The sequence below is a fragment of the Macaca mulatta genome, chromosome X, assembly GCF_049350105.2.
Source record: "Macaca mulatta isolate MMU2019108-1 chromosome X, T2T-MMU8v2.0, whole genome shotgun sequence".
Taxonomy (NCBI): Eukaryota; Metazoa; Chordata; class Mammalia; order Primates; family Cercopithecidae; genus Macaca; species Macaca mulatta.
This window is the reverse complement of record NC_133426.1, coordinates 87,630,411-87,645,101: the sequence shown is the minus strand read 5'-3', so window position 1 is coordinate 87,645,101 and position 14,691 is coordinate 87,630,411. Positions and strand designations below refer to the sequence as shown.

The following is a 14,691-nucleotide window of genomic DNA, read 5'->3' as shown; positions in this document are numbered from 1 at the left end:
ATCAAAATTCTTTGTGAATAAAGAGCTAGATTAAAATTATACAAGATAAATAGTTGAGGTAAAATATGTACCTTCTCTGCTTTGTTTATCTAATTTACTTGCTTGTAGTATTTGCCTTAAAATTCTACTTCAAAGTTTAGACTTTCTGCTGCCACAGAAACTGCAGCATTCAGTAAGACCAGGATGTAATTTTTAAATTTAATTAAAAAAAAGTGTTTGTGCCCAAAAATTTGACTTTATAGTCAGTGTTCAGGAATGTATTTATTTTATATATGGTCATCTAAAGAGAATTCAGGGGTAGAGAGAGGCAGGAAAAATGGTTCCTTTCAGCCTCACTTTAAGAGGAATGGCAGTGAGTGGCAAAAACATAGATTTTAGAGTTATTAATATTTAGAGAACTACTATTTCCCAGCTGTGTAACCCTGGGAAGGTTGCATAATTTCAGTTTCTCCATCAAAACTGTAGAGATAATAAAATCTACAGTATTAGTCAAGGTTCTCCAGATAAACAGATAGATATGTAAATAGCTATATACATATAAATCTCTCTCTCTATATATAAATATCGATATCTATATATCTATGGGAATAGATATATAGAAAGAGATAGCTATATCTATCTTCATATATGTGCTATACGCATATCTATGTTCATATAGATATCTATGCATCTATAAAGACATACATCTATGCATCTATGTATATTGATCAATATCTACATATCAAAAAGGATATATATTTATGTAGATATACATAGATATGCATGTATTTCTATCTGTATTTTGTATACATGTCTATATATACATATATAGCAAGAGAGAAAGAAAAGAGTGATTCACATAAGAAATTAATTTAAAAGACACATTTTAGGCAACTGGCTTACACAATTGTGGAGGCCGGCAAGTTTGAAATCTGCAGAGCAAGCTGATCAGCTGAAAATTCCAGAAAGAGTTTATGTTGTAGTCTTGAGTCTGTAAGCAGTCTGGAAGCAGAGTTGCTGCTTCCTCACTGGGCCTCAACCTTTTTCTCTTAAAGCTTTCACATGATTGAATGGGGTCTGCTCACCTTTATGAAGGGTAATCTGTTTCACAAAGTCTATTAATTTAAATGTTAATCATATCCAAAGAACACCTTTACAGGAACATCTGGACTGGTGTTTGACCAAACTACTAGGCATCGTAGTCTAGTTGGCACATAAAATTAACCCTTGTACCTACTTTTCAGGGCTATTGTGAAGATTAAGTGAAATTACGTATGCAGAGTACCTAGCAGAGTGCCCAGAGTAGGCGCACAACTTTCGTGATGCCCATTCACGATAACACAATTGGGAGTTGGATTTTAAAAAATGGAGAAGAGAAAGGTGTTCTATATAAGTTCTATAGCCATTGTACTTTACTCAAAAGTAGGAGAAGGAAAATGAAAGTGCTAAAAACATGTGCCCGTTACTGTCTCTCCGCCCCTTCTGCTACATTACTCGAGTAGTAATACAAATTAAAAGCTCAAAGATTTTTAAAATATCAGTCAGTTAAATGATTTTGTAGGTCAAAACTTTTAAATTTGTATATAAAATAAGATTTACTTTACTGTAAAAGGCAACCATGCTGAGCTTTTGTAATGGAAGAGTGAGGAACATGGCAGTCTTTGATACAACAAAACAATTCAACAATGAAAATTATTTAAAACATAAGTTAAAGTTTCTGGAAGTTTTCCCTAAGGGTGTAGAGCAGTGCTGTCATAAGGAAATGACACAAGATGGTAACTCAATTCCACAGAAATAAATGGAAAGCCAAAAGGGTAAATAAGAGTATACATATTATAAAATCCCTATATTTGTGTTCTGCTCTCTTCTCATAGTCTCTTTAAAAGACATAATATATAATGCTATAATTAAAACAATGTACTTATGGATTTGTAATATATATAGATGCAATATGTATAATTATAATAGCATGAAAATGGTAAAAGGGGACAGAGTTTATAGGAGTAAACTTTCCATACTTCACTGAAATTAAGTTAATATGAATCTGAAGGAAATTTTGATAAATTAAAATGCATATTGTAAGCCCTAGACAGAAACACTAAGAAAATAACTAAAAATATAATTTTAAAATAATCGACAGAATTAAAAGGTTACACTAAAAATATATCCAATTAACTTAAAAGAAGACAGTAGAGAAGAAACAAAAATGACATGAGACAGAAAACGAAAAGCAAAATCACAGATGTCAATCTGACTATATCAATAATAACATTAATGTCACCAGATTGAACAATCCAATCTAAAAGCAGATAACATCACAAAAAAAACACAACATCCAATTTTATATTTCTATGACACACACTCTAAATTCAAAGATAATAACTGGTTGAAAGTGAAAGGATGAAAAACAACAATAAGATGAGTGACTATACTTATATCACAGAAGATAGATTTTAAACTAACAATAAAAGTTATTTAGAGAGAAAGAGGGACATTTCATAATGGGTTGTTACATAATGAAAAAGGGTTCAATTCAACAAGAAAACTTAACTATTCTAAATATATATATACCCAAATTCGGAAAACTCCGATTCATAAAACAGGTACACAGAGACTTATGAAGAGATGTAGATTATGATACAATGATATTAAAAGACATCAACACCCCACTGACAATGTTTCAGACCATCAAAGCAGAAAACTAATAAAGATATTTTGGATTTAAACTCAACGCTTGAACAACTGAATATAATAGACATCTACAGAATATTCCACCAAATAAGAATGGGATGCACGTTCTTCTCATCTGCATGCAGTACATGCTGTAAGATTGATCACATGCTTGACCATAAAACAAGTCTCAACAAATTAAAAAAAAAATCTAACCATATCACCCACATTCTAAGACCAAAGTAGAACAATAATAGAAATCAACACTAAGAAGATCTCTCAAAAACAAACAATTACATGGAATTAAACAATGTGCCTATAAATGACTGTGGGTAAAAAACAAAATTAATGGAGAAATCAATAAATTATTTGAAACTAATGAAAAAAGAGTCACAACATACTAGAATTGTTGGAACAGAGCTAAAGCAGTGTTAAGAGGTAAGTTTATAGCACTAAACATGTCAAAAAGTTAGAAAGATCTCAAAGTAACAACCTACCATCAAACCTGGAGGAACTAGAAAAACAAGAGCAAACCAACCCCAAAGCTAGCAGGGGAAAATAAATAACCAAACTCAGAGGAAAACCAAATAAAACTGAGATGCAAAAATTCATACAAAGATCTAAAAATCCAAAAGTTTGTTCTTTCAAAGAATATGCAAGATTGATAGTCTGCTAGTTCAATTAACAAAGAAAAAAATTAGAGAAGATAAAAATAAGTTTGATCAGAATGGAAAAAAGTGACATTACAACTAATCCCATAGAAATATGAAAAAAAAATCAGAGATTATAACAAACACTTCTATGCACATAAATTAGAAAACCTAGAAGTCGTTTCTGGAAACACACATCCTCCCAACATTGAACCATGAAAAACTTGATACCCTGAGTAGACCAATAACAACTTCTGAAATTGAATCAGTAGTAAAAAAACACCTACCAAGCAAAAAACAAAGCCCTAGATCAGATGGATTTACAGCTGAATTTGACCAAATGTGCCAAGAAGAGCTAGTACCAATCCTACTAAAATTATTCCAAAAAATCAAGGAGGAGGGGCACCCCTCTAACTCATTCTATGAAGTCAGCACCATTAAGATACCAAAACCTCGCAGAGACACAATAATAGAAGGACACTTCAGGTCAATACCCTTGATGAACATACACATAAAAATCCTCAACAAAATAGTAGCAAACCAAATTGAGCACCACAACAAAAAGTTAATACCTCATGATTAAATAGGCTTCACTACTGGGATGCAAGGTTGATTCAACATATGCAAATCAATAAATGCGATTCACCACAAAACAGAATTAAAAACAAAACCACGTAATTATCTCAATAGATGCAGAGAAGACTTTTGATAAAATACAACATCACTTCATATTAAAAATCCTCAACAAATTAGGCACTGAAGGAACATACATCAAACTAATTACAGCCATCTATGAAAAACCCACAGTCAACATCATGCTGAATGAGCAAAAGCTGGAAGCATTCCCTTGGAGAACTGGCACAATGCAAGGATACCCACTCTCACCACTCCTGCTTAACACACTACTGAAAGTTGTAGCCAGAGCAATTAGGCAAGAGAAAGAAATAAAAGGTACCCAAATAGAAAAAGAGTAAGTCACACTATCTCTCTTTGCAGATGATTTGATTCCATCACTAGAAAATGCTAAAGACTCTGCCACAAGGCTCCTAGAACTGAAAAATGACTTCAGTTGAGTTTCAGGATACAAAATTAATGTACAAAAATTAATAGCGTTTCTATATGACAATAACATTCACGATGAGAACCAGATCAATAATGCAATCCCATTTGCAATAGCCACAAAAGAATAAAATATCTAGGAATACATCCAAACAAGAACATGAAGGATCTCTACATTGAGAATTACAAAACAGTGCTGAAAGAAACAATTGGAAAACACAAACAATTGGAAAAATATTCCATGGTCATGTATGGGAAGAATTAATATCATTTAAATGGCCATACTACCCAAAGCTATCCATATATTCAATGCTATTCTTATCAAACTACCAATACCATTTTCCACAGAAGTATAGAAAGCAATTTCAAAATTCACATAGAACCAAAAAAGAGCCTGAATAGTCAAAGCAGTCCTAAGCAAAAAGAGCAAAGCCATAAGCATCACACTTACCAACTTGAAACTACACTACAAGGCTAATGTAACCAAAGCAGCATAATACTGTTACAAAAATACATCCATGGACCAATGGAACAGGAGAGGGAACCAAGATATACAGCTGTACACTTAAAACCATCTGATATTTGACAAAGGTGACAATGGCAAGTAATGGGGAAAGGACTTCCTATACAATAAACTGTGCTTTGATAACTGGATAACTATATGCAGAAGATTAAAATTGGACCCCTTTCTTTAACCATATACAAAAATCAACTCAAAGTGGATTAAAGATTTAAGCATAAGACCTCAACCTATAAAAACCCTAAATGAATACCTAGGAAATACTTTTCTCAACATAGGCCTTGGCAAAGATTTTACGACTAAGTCCCAAAAAGCAATTGTAACTAAAACAAAAATTGACAAAACTAAAGAGCTTCTGCACAGCAAAAGAAACTATCAACAATGTAAACAGACTACATACAAAATGGGAGAAAATATTTGTAACTATGCATCTGACAAAGGTGTAATATCCAGAATCTATAAGGAACTGAAACAAATCAAGAAGCAAAAACCAAATAGTACCATTTTAAAAATGGTCAAAGGACATGAGCAGACACTTCCCAAAAGAAGACTATTTAAAGCAGCTATTAAATATATGAAAACATTCACAACACCACTAATCATCAAAGATCTGCAAATCAAAACCACAGTGAGATACCATCTCACACCAGTTAATATGGCTATTATTAAAAAGTCAAAAAATAACAGATGCTGCCTAGGCTTGTAGTGAAAGGAAATGCCTATACATTGTTGGTGGGAATGTAAGTTAGTTCAGCCACTGTGGAAAGCCATTTTGAGATTTCTTAAACAACTTGAAACAGAACTAGTATTCAAACCAGCAATTGCATTACTGGATATACATCTAAAAGAAAATATATCATTCTACAAAAAAGGCACATGCACTCATATGTTCACTGCAGCATTATTAACAATAGCAAAGAAAGGAAATCAACCTAGATGCCCTTCAACAGTGGCCTGGATTTAAGAAAATGTGGTACATATAGACCCTGGAATACTACACAGTCATAAAAATAATTAAATCATGTCCTTTGCAGAAACATGGATGCAGCTTGAGGACATCATCCTAAGTGACCTAACACAGGAACAGAAAACCAAATATCACATGTTCTCACTTGTAAGTGGGAGCTAAACACTGAGTATACAAGGACACAAAGTTGAGAACAACAGACACTGAGGACTAGTAGGAGAGGATAGTGGAAGTGGGTTAATAGTTAAAAAACTAATTATTGTGTACTATACTCACTCCCTGAGTGACAGAATAATTCCTTCAGCAAACCCAGTTAACATGCATTTTACCCAGGTAACAAATGGGTAAACCACATGTAGCTCCTGAACCTACTTTAAAAGTAAAAAAAAAAAAAAAAAAAAGAAAAAGCTTTCAGGTAAAACCAACTTAATACATGTGGAAAACATATATGTCAAACTAATATTTCACTTAACAGCAAAAGATTGACATGAGTAAATAAATAAATTGGGAACAAGACAAGGATTTATGCTCTAGAAACTTACTTTCAACATTGTAATCGAGGTTCTAATCAGGCCAATGAGGCAAGAAATACAAGTATCCAGATCAGAAAGGAAGTAAAAGTTTCTTCCTTTGCAGATGACAGGATTTTGTATTAATGTATAAAATATCTTAAAGAATCCACAAGAAAACCTATGAGAAGTAATAAACCAATTCAACAATGTTGCAAGTTACAAAATGAAAATACAAACATCATACGTAAAAAAAGTGATCACGTGCGTTTATGTACACTGGATAGATATGAAGAAACCTAAATTAATATTAATAAAACAATTCTACTTATAATAGCAGCAAAAAGAATAAAATGTTTAGAAATAAATTTAACAAAAAAAGGTGAAGTATAAACTCTGCAAACTAAAAACCATTGCTGAAAGCAACATAAAAAGATGCAATTAAATGGAAAGGCATCCGTGCTTATGAATTAAAAGAGTTAATATTTTAAAGAAGACACTGCTTCCTATGTTCAACTAAAGACTCAACAGAATCTCTATCAAAATCCCAGCTGGGTTTTTTGCAGATACGGTGCTGATCCTATGAGTCATACAGAAATGCAAGGGATGCCAAAGAAAAAAAAAGAATTTAAAAAGAAAGAACAAAATTGGAGGACTCACACTTCCAAGTTTCAAAATGCACTACACAGCTACAGAAATCAAAACTGTGTGGAACTGGCAAAAGTACACATATAGTACACTGACTTACAGACCATAGAAAGAGAACCGAATGCCCCGAAATATACCTTTACAGGCAGCATTATTTACAATAGACAAGTTATGGAATCAACGTAAGTGTCCATCAATGGATGAATGGATAAACAAAATATAATATGTGTGTGTGTGTGTGCGCGTATATATATAGCATTATAAATAAGAATTATAAATAATTCTTTATAAAGATATATGTTCTTTATAAAAACATATATAAAGGAACATATATATATTCTTATGTTCTTTATATATGTTCTTCTTATGTTCTTTATATATGATCCTTTATATATGTTTCTTTATATGTGTTTCTTATATAACGTTTCCACTATATATGTGCGTGTATATTTTATATATATTACAAATACAACATGGTCTCGCTTATATGTGGAATCTAAAACAATGTTGGTTAGCAGAGGCTGGGTGGGGTGGAATAGGGTGATGTTGATCAAACAGTAAAAAGCTGCATCTGAACAGTAGGAATAAAGTTAAGTTACGGATATATTAATTAGTTTGATTAGATCATTTCACACTGTGCATATATACACATATATAATATATATTATACATAATGGCATCACACTATTTGTAGTTGCAATTATAATTTGTTAAAATCATTAAAGTATCAAATATATAACTACATATTTACGATTATCTTATTTTTGACAAAGCTGTCAGGAAAATTTAATGGGGAAAGTGTGGTCATTTCAGCAAATGGTGCTTGGACAACTGAATGAACTTAAATCCTTATCCCATATCATATACAAAAAGTAACTCAAAATAGATCACAGACATAAGTGCACAAGGTAAAACTATTAAATGAAAACAGAGAAGTAAATCTTTATGATCTTGGATGAGGCAATGTTTCCTTAGCAAAAACAAGACAGTAAAAGTAAAATATAAGCAACAACAACAAAAAAGATGAATTTGTCAAAATTTTAAACTTACATACTTCAAAGCATACCCTCAAGAAAATAAGACAACCCATAAAATGGTAAAACATTTTCAAACCATATATATAATAACAGACTTGTAATCAGAATATATAAGGAACTGTTAAAATTGAACAATAAAAATACAAATAACCCAACTTAAAGATGGACACAGGATCTGAAAAGACATTTCTCCAAAGAAGATACACAAGTGGCCATAATCACATAAAGAGATGCTCAACATATTTAGCCATCAGAGAAATGTAAGTCACAACTGCAATGAGAAACCACTTTATAGCCATTAGAATAACTGTAATCAAAAGGATAAATAACAACAAGCATTGGCTAGAAATTGGGGAAATCAGAACAATACTCATACACTGTTGGTGGGAATGTAAAATAGTGAAGCCAACTTGGAAAAGTCTCACGTTCCTCAAATTGTTAAATACAGAACAATCATGTAACTCTTCTACATATATATCCAAAAGACACAAAAACAGGTGTTCAAACAAATTGGTACACCGATGTTCATAGCAGCATTATGCATAATATCCAAAAAGTGAAAACGACTCAAATGTCCATCAACTGATTAATGGGAAAACGCAATGTGCTTTTATCCATACAGTGGAATGTTATTCAATAAAACGTGAAGTACTAATGCATGCTACAACATGGATGAAGCTCAAAAATGTGGTAACTAGAAGACACAAACCACAAAAGACCACATATTGTATGATTTTAGTTATATAAAATGTCTAGAATAGGTAAATCCACAGAGACGGAAAGTAAGTTGGTGTTTGTATAGTGCTGAGGGAGTGGGGCATGGGGAGTGACTGCTATTGGGTAGAGTTTACTTGTTGGGTGATGAAGCATTCTAAACTTAAATTGTAGTGATGGTTGCACAATTCTGTGAATATACTAAAAGCCACTGCCTTATACACTTTAAATGAGCAAAGTTTACAGTATGTGAATTGTATTTTAATAAAGATGTTAAAAGGACAATCATGTGAAAATAGGAATTATGGTAACATTGTAGTACTGTTTACAAAGGATTTCAAAATTTTGTTTGCTAAATAAAGGAAGGTGATAATAGATACAGGAGAAGAATGACGGATGGGAGCAGAAGACTAGAAGGTTCAAATTAATCAAATGTGAGTTTCTTAATCAATTTTGTTGGAATTCTTCAAAAGAAAGAAATACGTATTTTACAGTAAAAGATTAGACCAATGTCAACCTTTCAATATTTTTCAGCATCCATACCTGGGTAATAAAATCCATGTGAATTCTCATTTTTCCTTTTGCTGAATGAATGGAATATGTGCAATGAAATCTGACTTCACCAAAATTTTCTGTAAACTTTCCCAAGCAAGTAATTAACAACTTCTGTTTTAAAATTCTGTTTACCCCTACACTCAGATTCCCAAAGAAATGTTGACATTTAACAATGCAATCAACATCCAATTTGCATTGTTTGGTCAAAATGAAAATCTTCCCGAGGGTCAAATATTCCCAAGAACAAACCAGCTCAATAATTGAACATAACAAATAAGCAAGTCTGATTTACAAACAGAAACAATCTGAATGAAATATAACAAGTAGCAAAGATTATATTTTCCAGCCAAATATTTTGAAAGATTTTTTAAAATAAAATTCACCTTAATATTCAGAATTTCACTTGCATTTTTGTATCTACCAAACATATTTCTCAGCTGACAAAATAAAATATTTCAATTTAGAAAGACTCAATTCAGCCTTTTACTTTACATATGCTATGTTAATTTTAAGTTATATAAACATGGCAAAAAAATACATCCATTTTTAAAGAATGCCTGTTTTGCCAGCGTTGACTTATTTGACATTAAAAGAAAAGTTAAAATGACCACATAAAATATTGCAAGTATCATCAGCGACATTTAATAAAGCTTAGGAGAAAATATTGACTAATTTTTTTTTTTTGCGTTTTCTGGAGTGTATTACAAAGCACCCTGTTTTCTCTAGAGTTCTTTATATCATATTTTTGTAAACCCAATGAAATTGTTCATTTGATCCCACGTGTATTGTGAGAGTCCTAAAAAAATATAGAAAACGAAAAACTGGAATTGAATTCAAATAGTTTTCTTTCTATTATTTTCTCTTTTTGCATATACAACCCTCTAAAAAAAGATATTACTCATCTAAAATTACTATTATATAAACTCCAAGAACACATAAGTTATGTTTCTAAAAGTACTGAGTTTATTTTAAAGCATAGCATCAAGTTTGAATCTCATGAAACAAAGCCATCTCTTCATTGTGTGTTGATTTTGGCAAAAAGTACAGACCAGCATACAATAGATATCTATGATAACGTAGTTTAAAGTAAGAGGTGTTTGCTTTTGGTAATAAAGTAGTATGAAACTTACTATATAAATCTGTGCAGTTATTTAGGCCATATTTCTTGTCTTTTTAGAAGTCTTCAGACTTAATATTTTAAAAGTTGCCCTTTTTATTTGATACTTCTACTTTTTGCTGGAATAGAGGCACAGAAAATATTCTCACTGCTGAGACTAATACACTCATACAATACATGGCTAAACTGAAATTAAAAGGTAAGATATCTTAGGAATAGTAGCATTTACGATTGTGAGTTGTTTTAAACGGGCAGCACTACTAAGATTTGTTTTAGCAAAAACTCAAGGGAAACCAATCTTGGAAAATGATCGCCAACCTGTTTTATAAGAGTTATTTAAAAGTCGAATCTCTTTGCTAGAGAATGCCGTTTTAAGCTTACTTGGCATCCCACTTTCATGATATACATATGCATATTTCACTGAGGGAAGGAACTTGGATATATCATTCCATCATAGCTGTGTAGTTAAACAAGGAAATTGTCCACTGAATGAATCTATTGCTTTTGTGTGTGTAGAAAGATATCTATTCTGATCACTGAAATGTGCAATGAAAGGCTACATTTAGAAGCTCGGAAAATCTGTGGTTCAATACATAGAAGTTTCATCTACAAAAGAATGGGAATGTTATAATTACCATAGGAAATCACAATGTTTAACGTATCATAAACATTACCTGCAAGTACTTTTTAATCACAATAATATAGCATCAAAAAGGTACATATTCTTGTTCACCAAAATTAATGAGGCAACTTAGGAATGAAAGATAGGTTATTTCTCTTTCTCCTTTTTAATGTAGAGATGCAGATACACTTAAGTTGCCATAATAATGGCAAAAAAGGAGGGAAGGGTGTTTCTTTGTAAAATCAATGGTGTACACAGGATGCCTTGGCAGGTAGCAACACTATTTCTATGACATCTACTTACTAATATAATTTTGTGTTAATATACCATTCTCCTCACCATAATGTTCAAATTTTAATTTCATATTCGTTTTGAATGTTTGCATGTGAAAACACCAACTAATCTATTATTTCAACATTAAGCCTATTTCTTTTGAAGCAAAGCTGATTCTGCTATTTTAAAAAAGCAATGGAGACTCATTTTTCAGGACGTTTAAAGCACAGTGCTTAAGGTTCATGCTTGCTGCTTTGCTTGCACTTCTGCTTCCTGAAATGAAAAACAAACAAAAAAAGATAAGTTTAAACATCACAAAGCAGACATGCATGTGTATTTTAGTTAGACTACATTAGTTCCAACTACTAAGAATATACAAAAGCCCCCAGAAGAGATTTCTTTAAAAATTTTAGTAGAAAAACTATATAATACAAACAGATTTCTAGAAACAGATATACTAAAAGACTACCTAATCATTCCTAATGATTTGGAATACTTCCATGAAAGCAAGTGATATACAGTTATAATTGATATTTTACTTAAAATAGTCAGCTAGTTTCCTTTTTGTGTGATTTTTCATGAAAATTGAGTATATAAAAACATGGTCACTTAAGTTTAAAATTAGTTGAGTTTTGGTTAATTAAGGTTTAAATTACTTAGAAAATGTGCTATCCATTAAAATATTGTAGTTTTCATGTTTTATGATGGTATACACACCAAAAACTCAGGTTGTCTTCCTTCTCCTCTGGATAGTGAGGTACTCACCTCTAGCACAGGAACTCTGACCTACATGTGTGCTCTGGTGCTCAACATAATACTTGACATAAAATAAACTTCAAGGAAAGTTTGTTGAACTAAAGATGAGTGGCAAGACTGACTCTGGAAAAGGAAACATCAGACTTTTTTTTTTTTTTTGAGACGGAGTCTCGCTCCGTCGCCCAGGCTGGAGTGCAGTGACCGGATCTCGGCTCACTGCAAGCTCCGCCTCCTGGGTTTATGCCATTCTCCTGCCTCAGCCTCCCAAGTAGCTGGGACTACAGGCTCCCGCCACCTCACCCGGATCGTTTTTTGTATTTTTTAGTAGAGACGGGGTTTCACCGGGTTAGCCAGGATGGTCTCGATCTCCTGACCTCGTGATCCGCCCGTCTCGGCCTCCCAAAGTGCTGGGATTACAGGCTTGAGCCACCGCGCCCGGCCAGGATCTTTTGTATTTCAGTGGTGTCAGTTGTAATATTTCCTGTTTCATTTCTTAGTGAAGTTATTTGAATTTTCTTTATTCTTTTCTTGGTTAATCTTGCTAATGGTCTATCAATTTTATTTATCTTTTCAAAGAACCAGTTTTTTGTTTCATTTATCTTTTGTATTATTTTTGTTTCAATTTAATTTAGTTCTGTTCTGATCTTGGTTATTTCTTTCTTCTGCTGGGTTTGGGTTTGGTTTGTTCATGTTTTTCTAGTTCTTTGAAGTGTGACCTTAGATTGTTCGGGCTCTTTCAGACTTTTTGACATAGGCATTTAGGGCTATAAACTTTCCTCTTAGCACCGCCTTTGCTGTATCCCAGAGATTTTGATAGGTTGCATCATTATTGTCATTCAGTTCGAAGAATTTTTAAATTTCCATCTTGATTTCGTTTTTGACCCAATGCTCATTCAGGAGCAGGTTATTTAATTTCCATCTATTTGCATGGTTTTGAAGGTTCCTTTTGGAGTTGATTTCCAGTTTTATTCCACTGTGGTCTCAGAAAGTGCTTGATATAATATCAATTTTCTTAAATTTATTGAGGCTAATTTTATGGCCTATCATATGGTCTATGTTGGAGAAAGTTCCATGTGCTGTTGAATAGAATGTGTATTCTGCAGTTGCATAAAATGTTCTGTATATATCTGTTAAGTCCATTTGTTCCAAGGTGTAGTTTAAATCCATTGTTTCTTTGTTGACTTTCTGTGTTGATGACCTGTCTAGTGCTCTCAGTGGGATACTGAATTCCCCCACTATTATTGTGTTGCTGTCTATCTCATTTCTTAAGTCTATTAGTAATTGTTTTATAAATTTGAGAGCTCCAGTGTTAGGTGCATATATGTTTAAGATTGTGATATTTTCCTGTTGGACAAGGTCTTTTACCATTATATAATGTCCCTCTTTGTCTCTTTTAACCACTGTTGCTTTAAGTTTGTTTTGTCTGATATAAGAATAGTTGCAACTGCTCTCATTTGGTGTCCATTTGCATGAAATGCCTTTTTCCATCCCTTTACTTTATGTGCATCCTTATGTGTTAGATGAGTCTCCTGAAGGCAGTAGATTGTTGGTGAGTTCTTATCCATTCTGCAGTTCTGTATCTTTCAAGTGAAGCACTTAGGCCATTCACATTCAATGTTAACACTGAAATGTGAGGTACCATCGTATTTGTTGTGCTCTTTGTTGCCTGTGTACTCTGGGTTTTTTCATTTTTTTTTTCTTTTGCTTTCAAGCTTGCATTTCTGTTTTATAGGTCCTGTGTGATTTATGCCTTAAAGACGGGTCTGTTTTGATGTGTTTCCAGGATTCCTTTCAAGATTTAGAGCTCCTATAGTGGTGGCTTGGTAATGGCAAATTACCAAAAAGATTCTTTCCTTTGTCTTAACCTTAGATAACCTGATGACAATGTGCCTAAGGCGAAAATCTTTTTGCAATGGATTTCCCAGGTGTTCTTTGCGCTTCTTGTATTTGGATGTATATGTCTCTAGCTAGGCCAGGGAAGTTTTCCTTGATTATTCCCCCAAATATGATTCCAAGATTTTAGGATTCTCTTCTTCCTCAGGAATTCCAATTATTCTTAGGTTTGGTCGTTTAACATAATCTCAGACTTCTTGGAGGCTTTGTTCATATTTTCTTATTCTCTTTCCTTTGTCTTTGTTGGATTGGGTTAATTCAAAGATCTTGTCTTAGAGCTCTGAATTCCTTCTACTTGTTCAATTCTATTGCTGAGACTTCCCAAAGAATTTCGTGTTTCTAGAAGTGTGTCCAAAGTTTCCTGAATTTTTGATTGTTTTTTTCTTTAAACTGTCTATTTCATTGAATATTTCTCCCTTTACTTCTTGTATCATTTTTTTGGATTTCCCTGCATTGGGCTTTGCCTTTCTCTGTTCCCTCCTTGATTAGCTTAATAACTAACCCCCTGAATTGTTTTTCAGGTAAATCAGGGATTTCTTCTTGGTTTGGATCACTGCTGGTGAACTAGTGTGATTTTCTGCAGATGTTGAAGGGCATTGCTTTGTCATAGTATCAGAGTTGGTTTTCTGGTTCCTTCTCACTTGGGTAGACTCTGTCAGAGGGAAGGTCTAAGGCTGAAGGCTGTTGTTCAGATTATTTTGTCCCATGGGGTGTTCCCTTGA

The 14,691-nt window shown here is 32.9% G+C and overlaps 1 protein-coding gene across 1 annotated transcript in view; it reads right to left on the bottom strand.

Annotated features, from left to right (window-relative positions):
- Positions 1–10,269: 10,269 nt before the first annotated feature.
- Positions 10,270–14,691, bottom strand: part of SH3BGRL (SH3 domain binding glutamate rich protein like) — a 94,533-nt gene continuing 90,111 nt past the window's right edge. The window contains 1 exon segment of the mRNA NM_001266350.2: positions 10,270–11,593. Coding sequence (NP_001253279.1) covers positions 11,561–11,593 — 33 coding nt within the window. The 3' untranslated portion in view covers positions 10,270–11,560.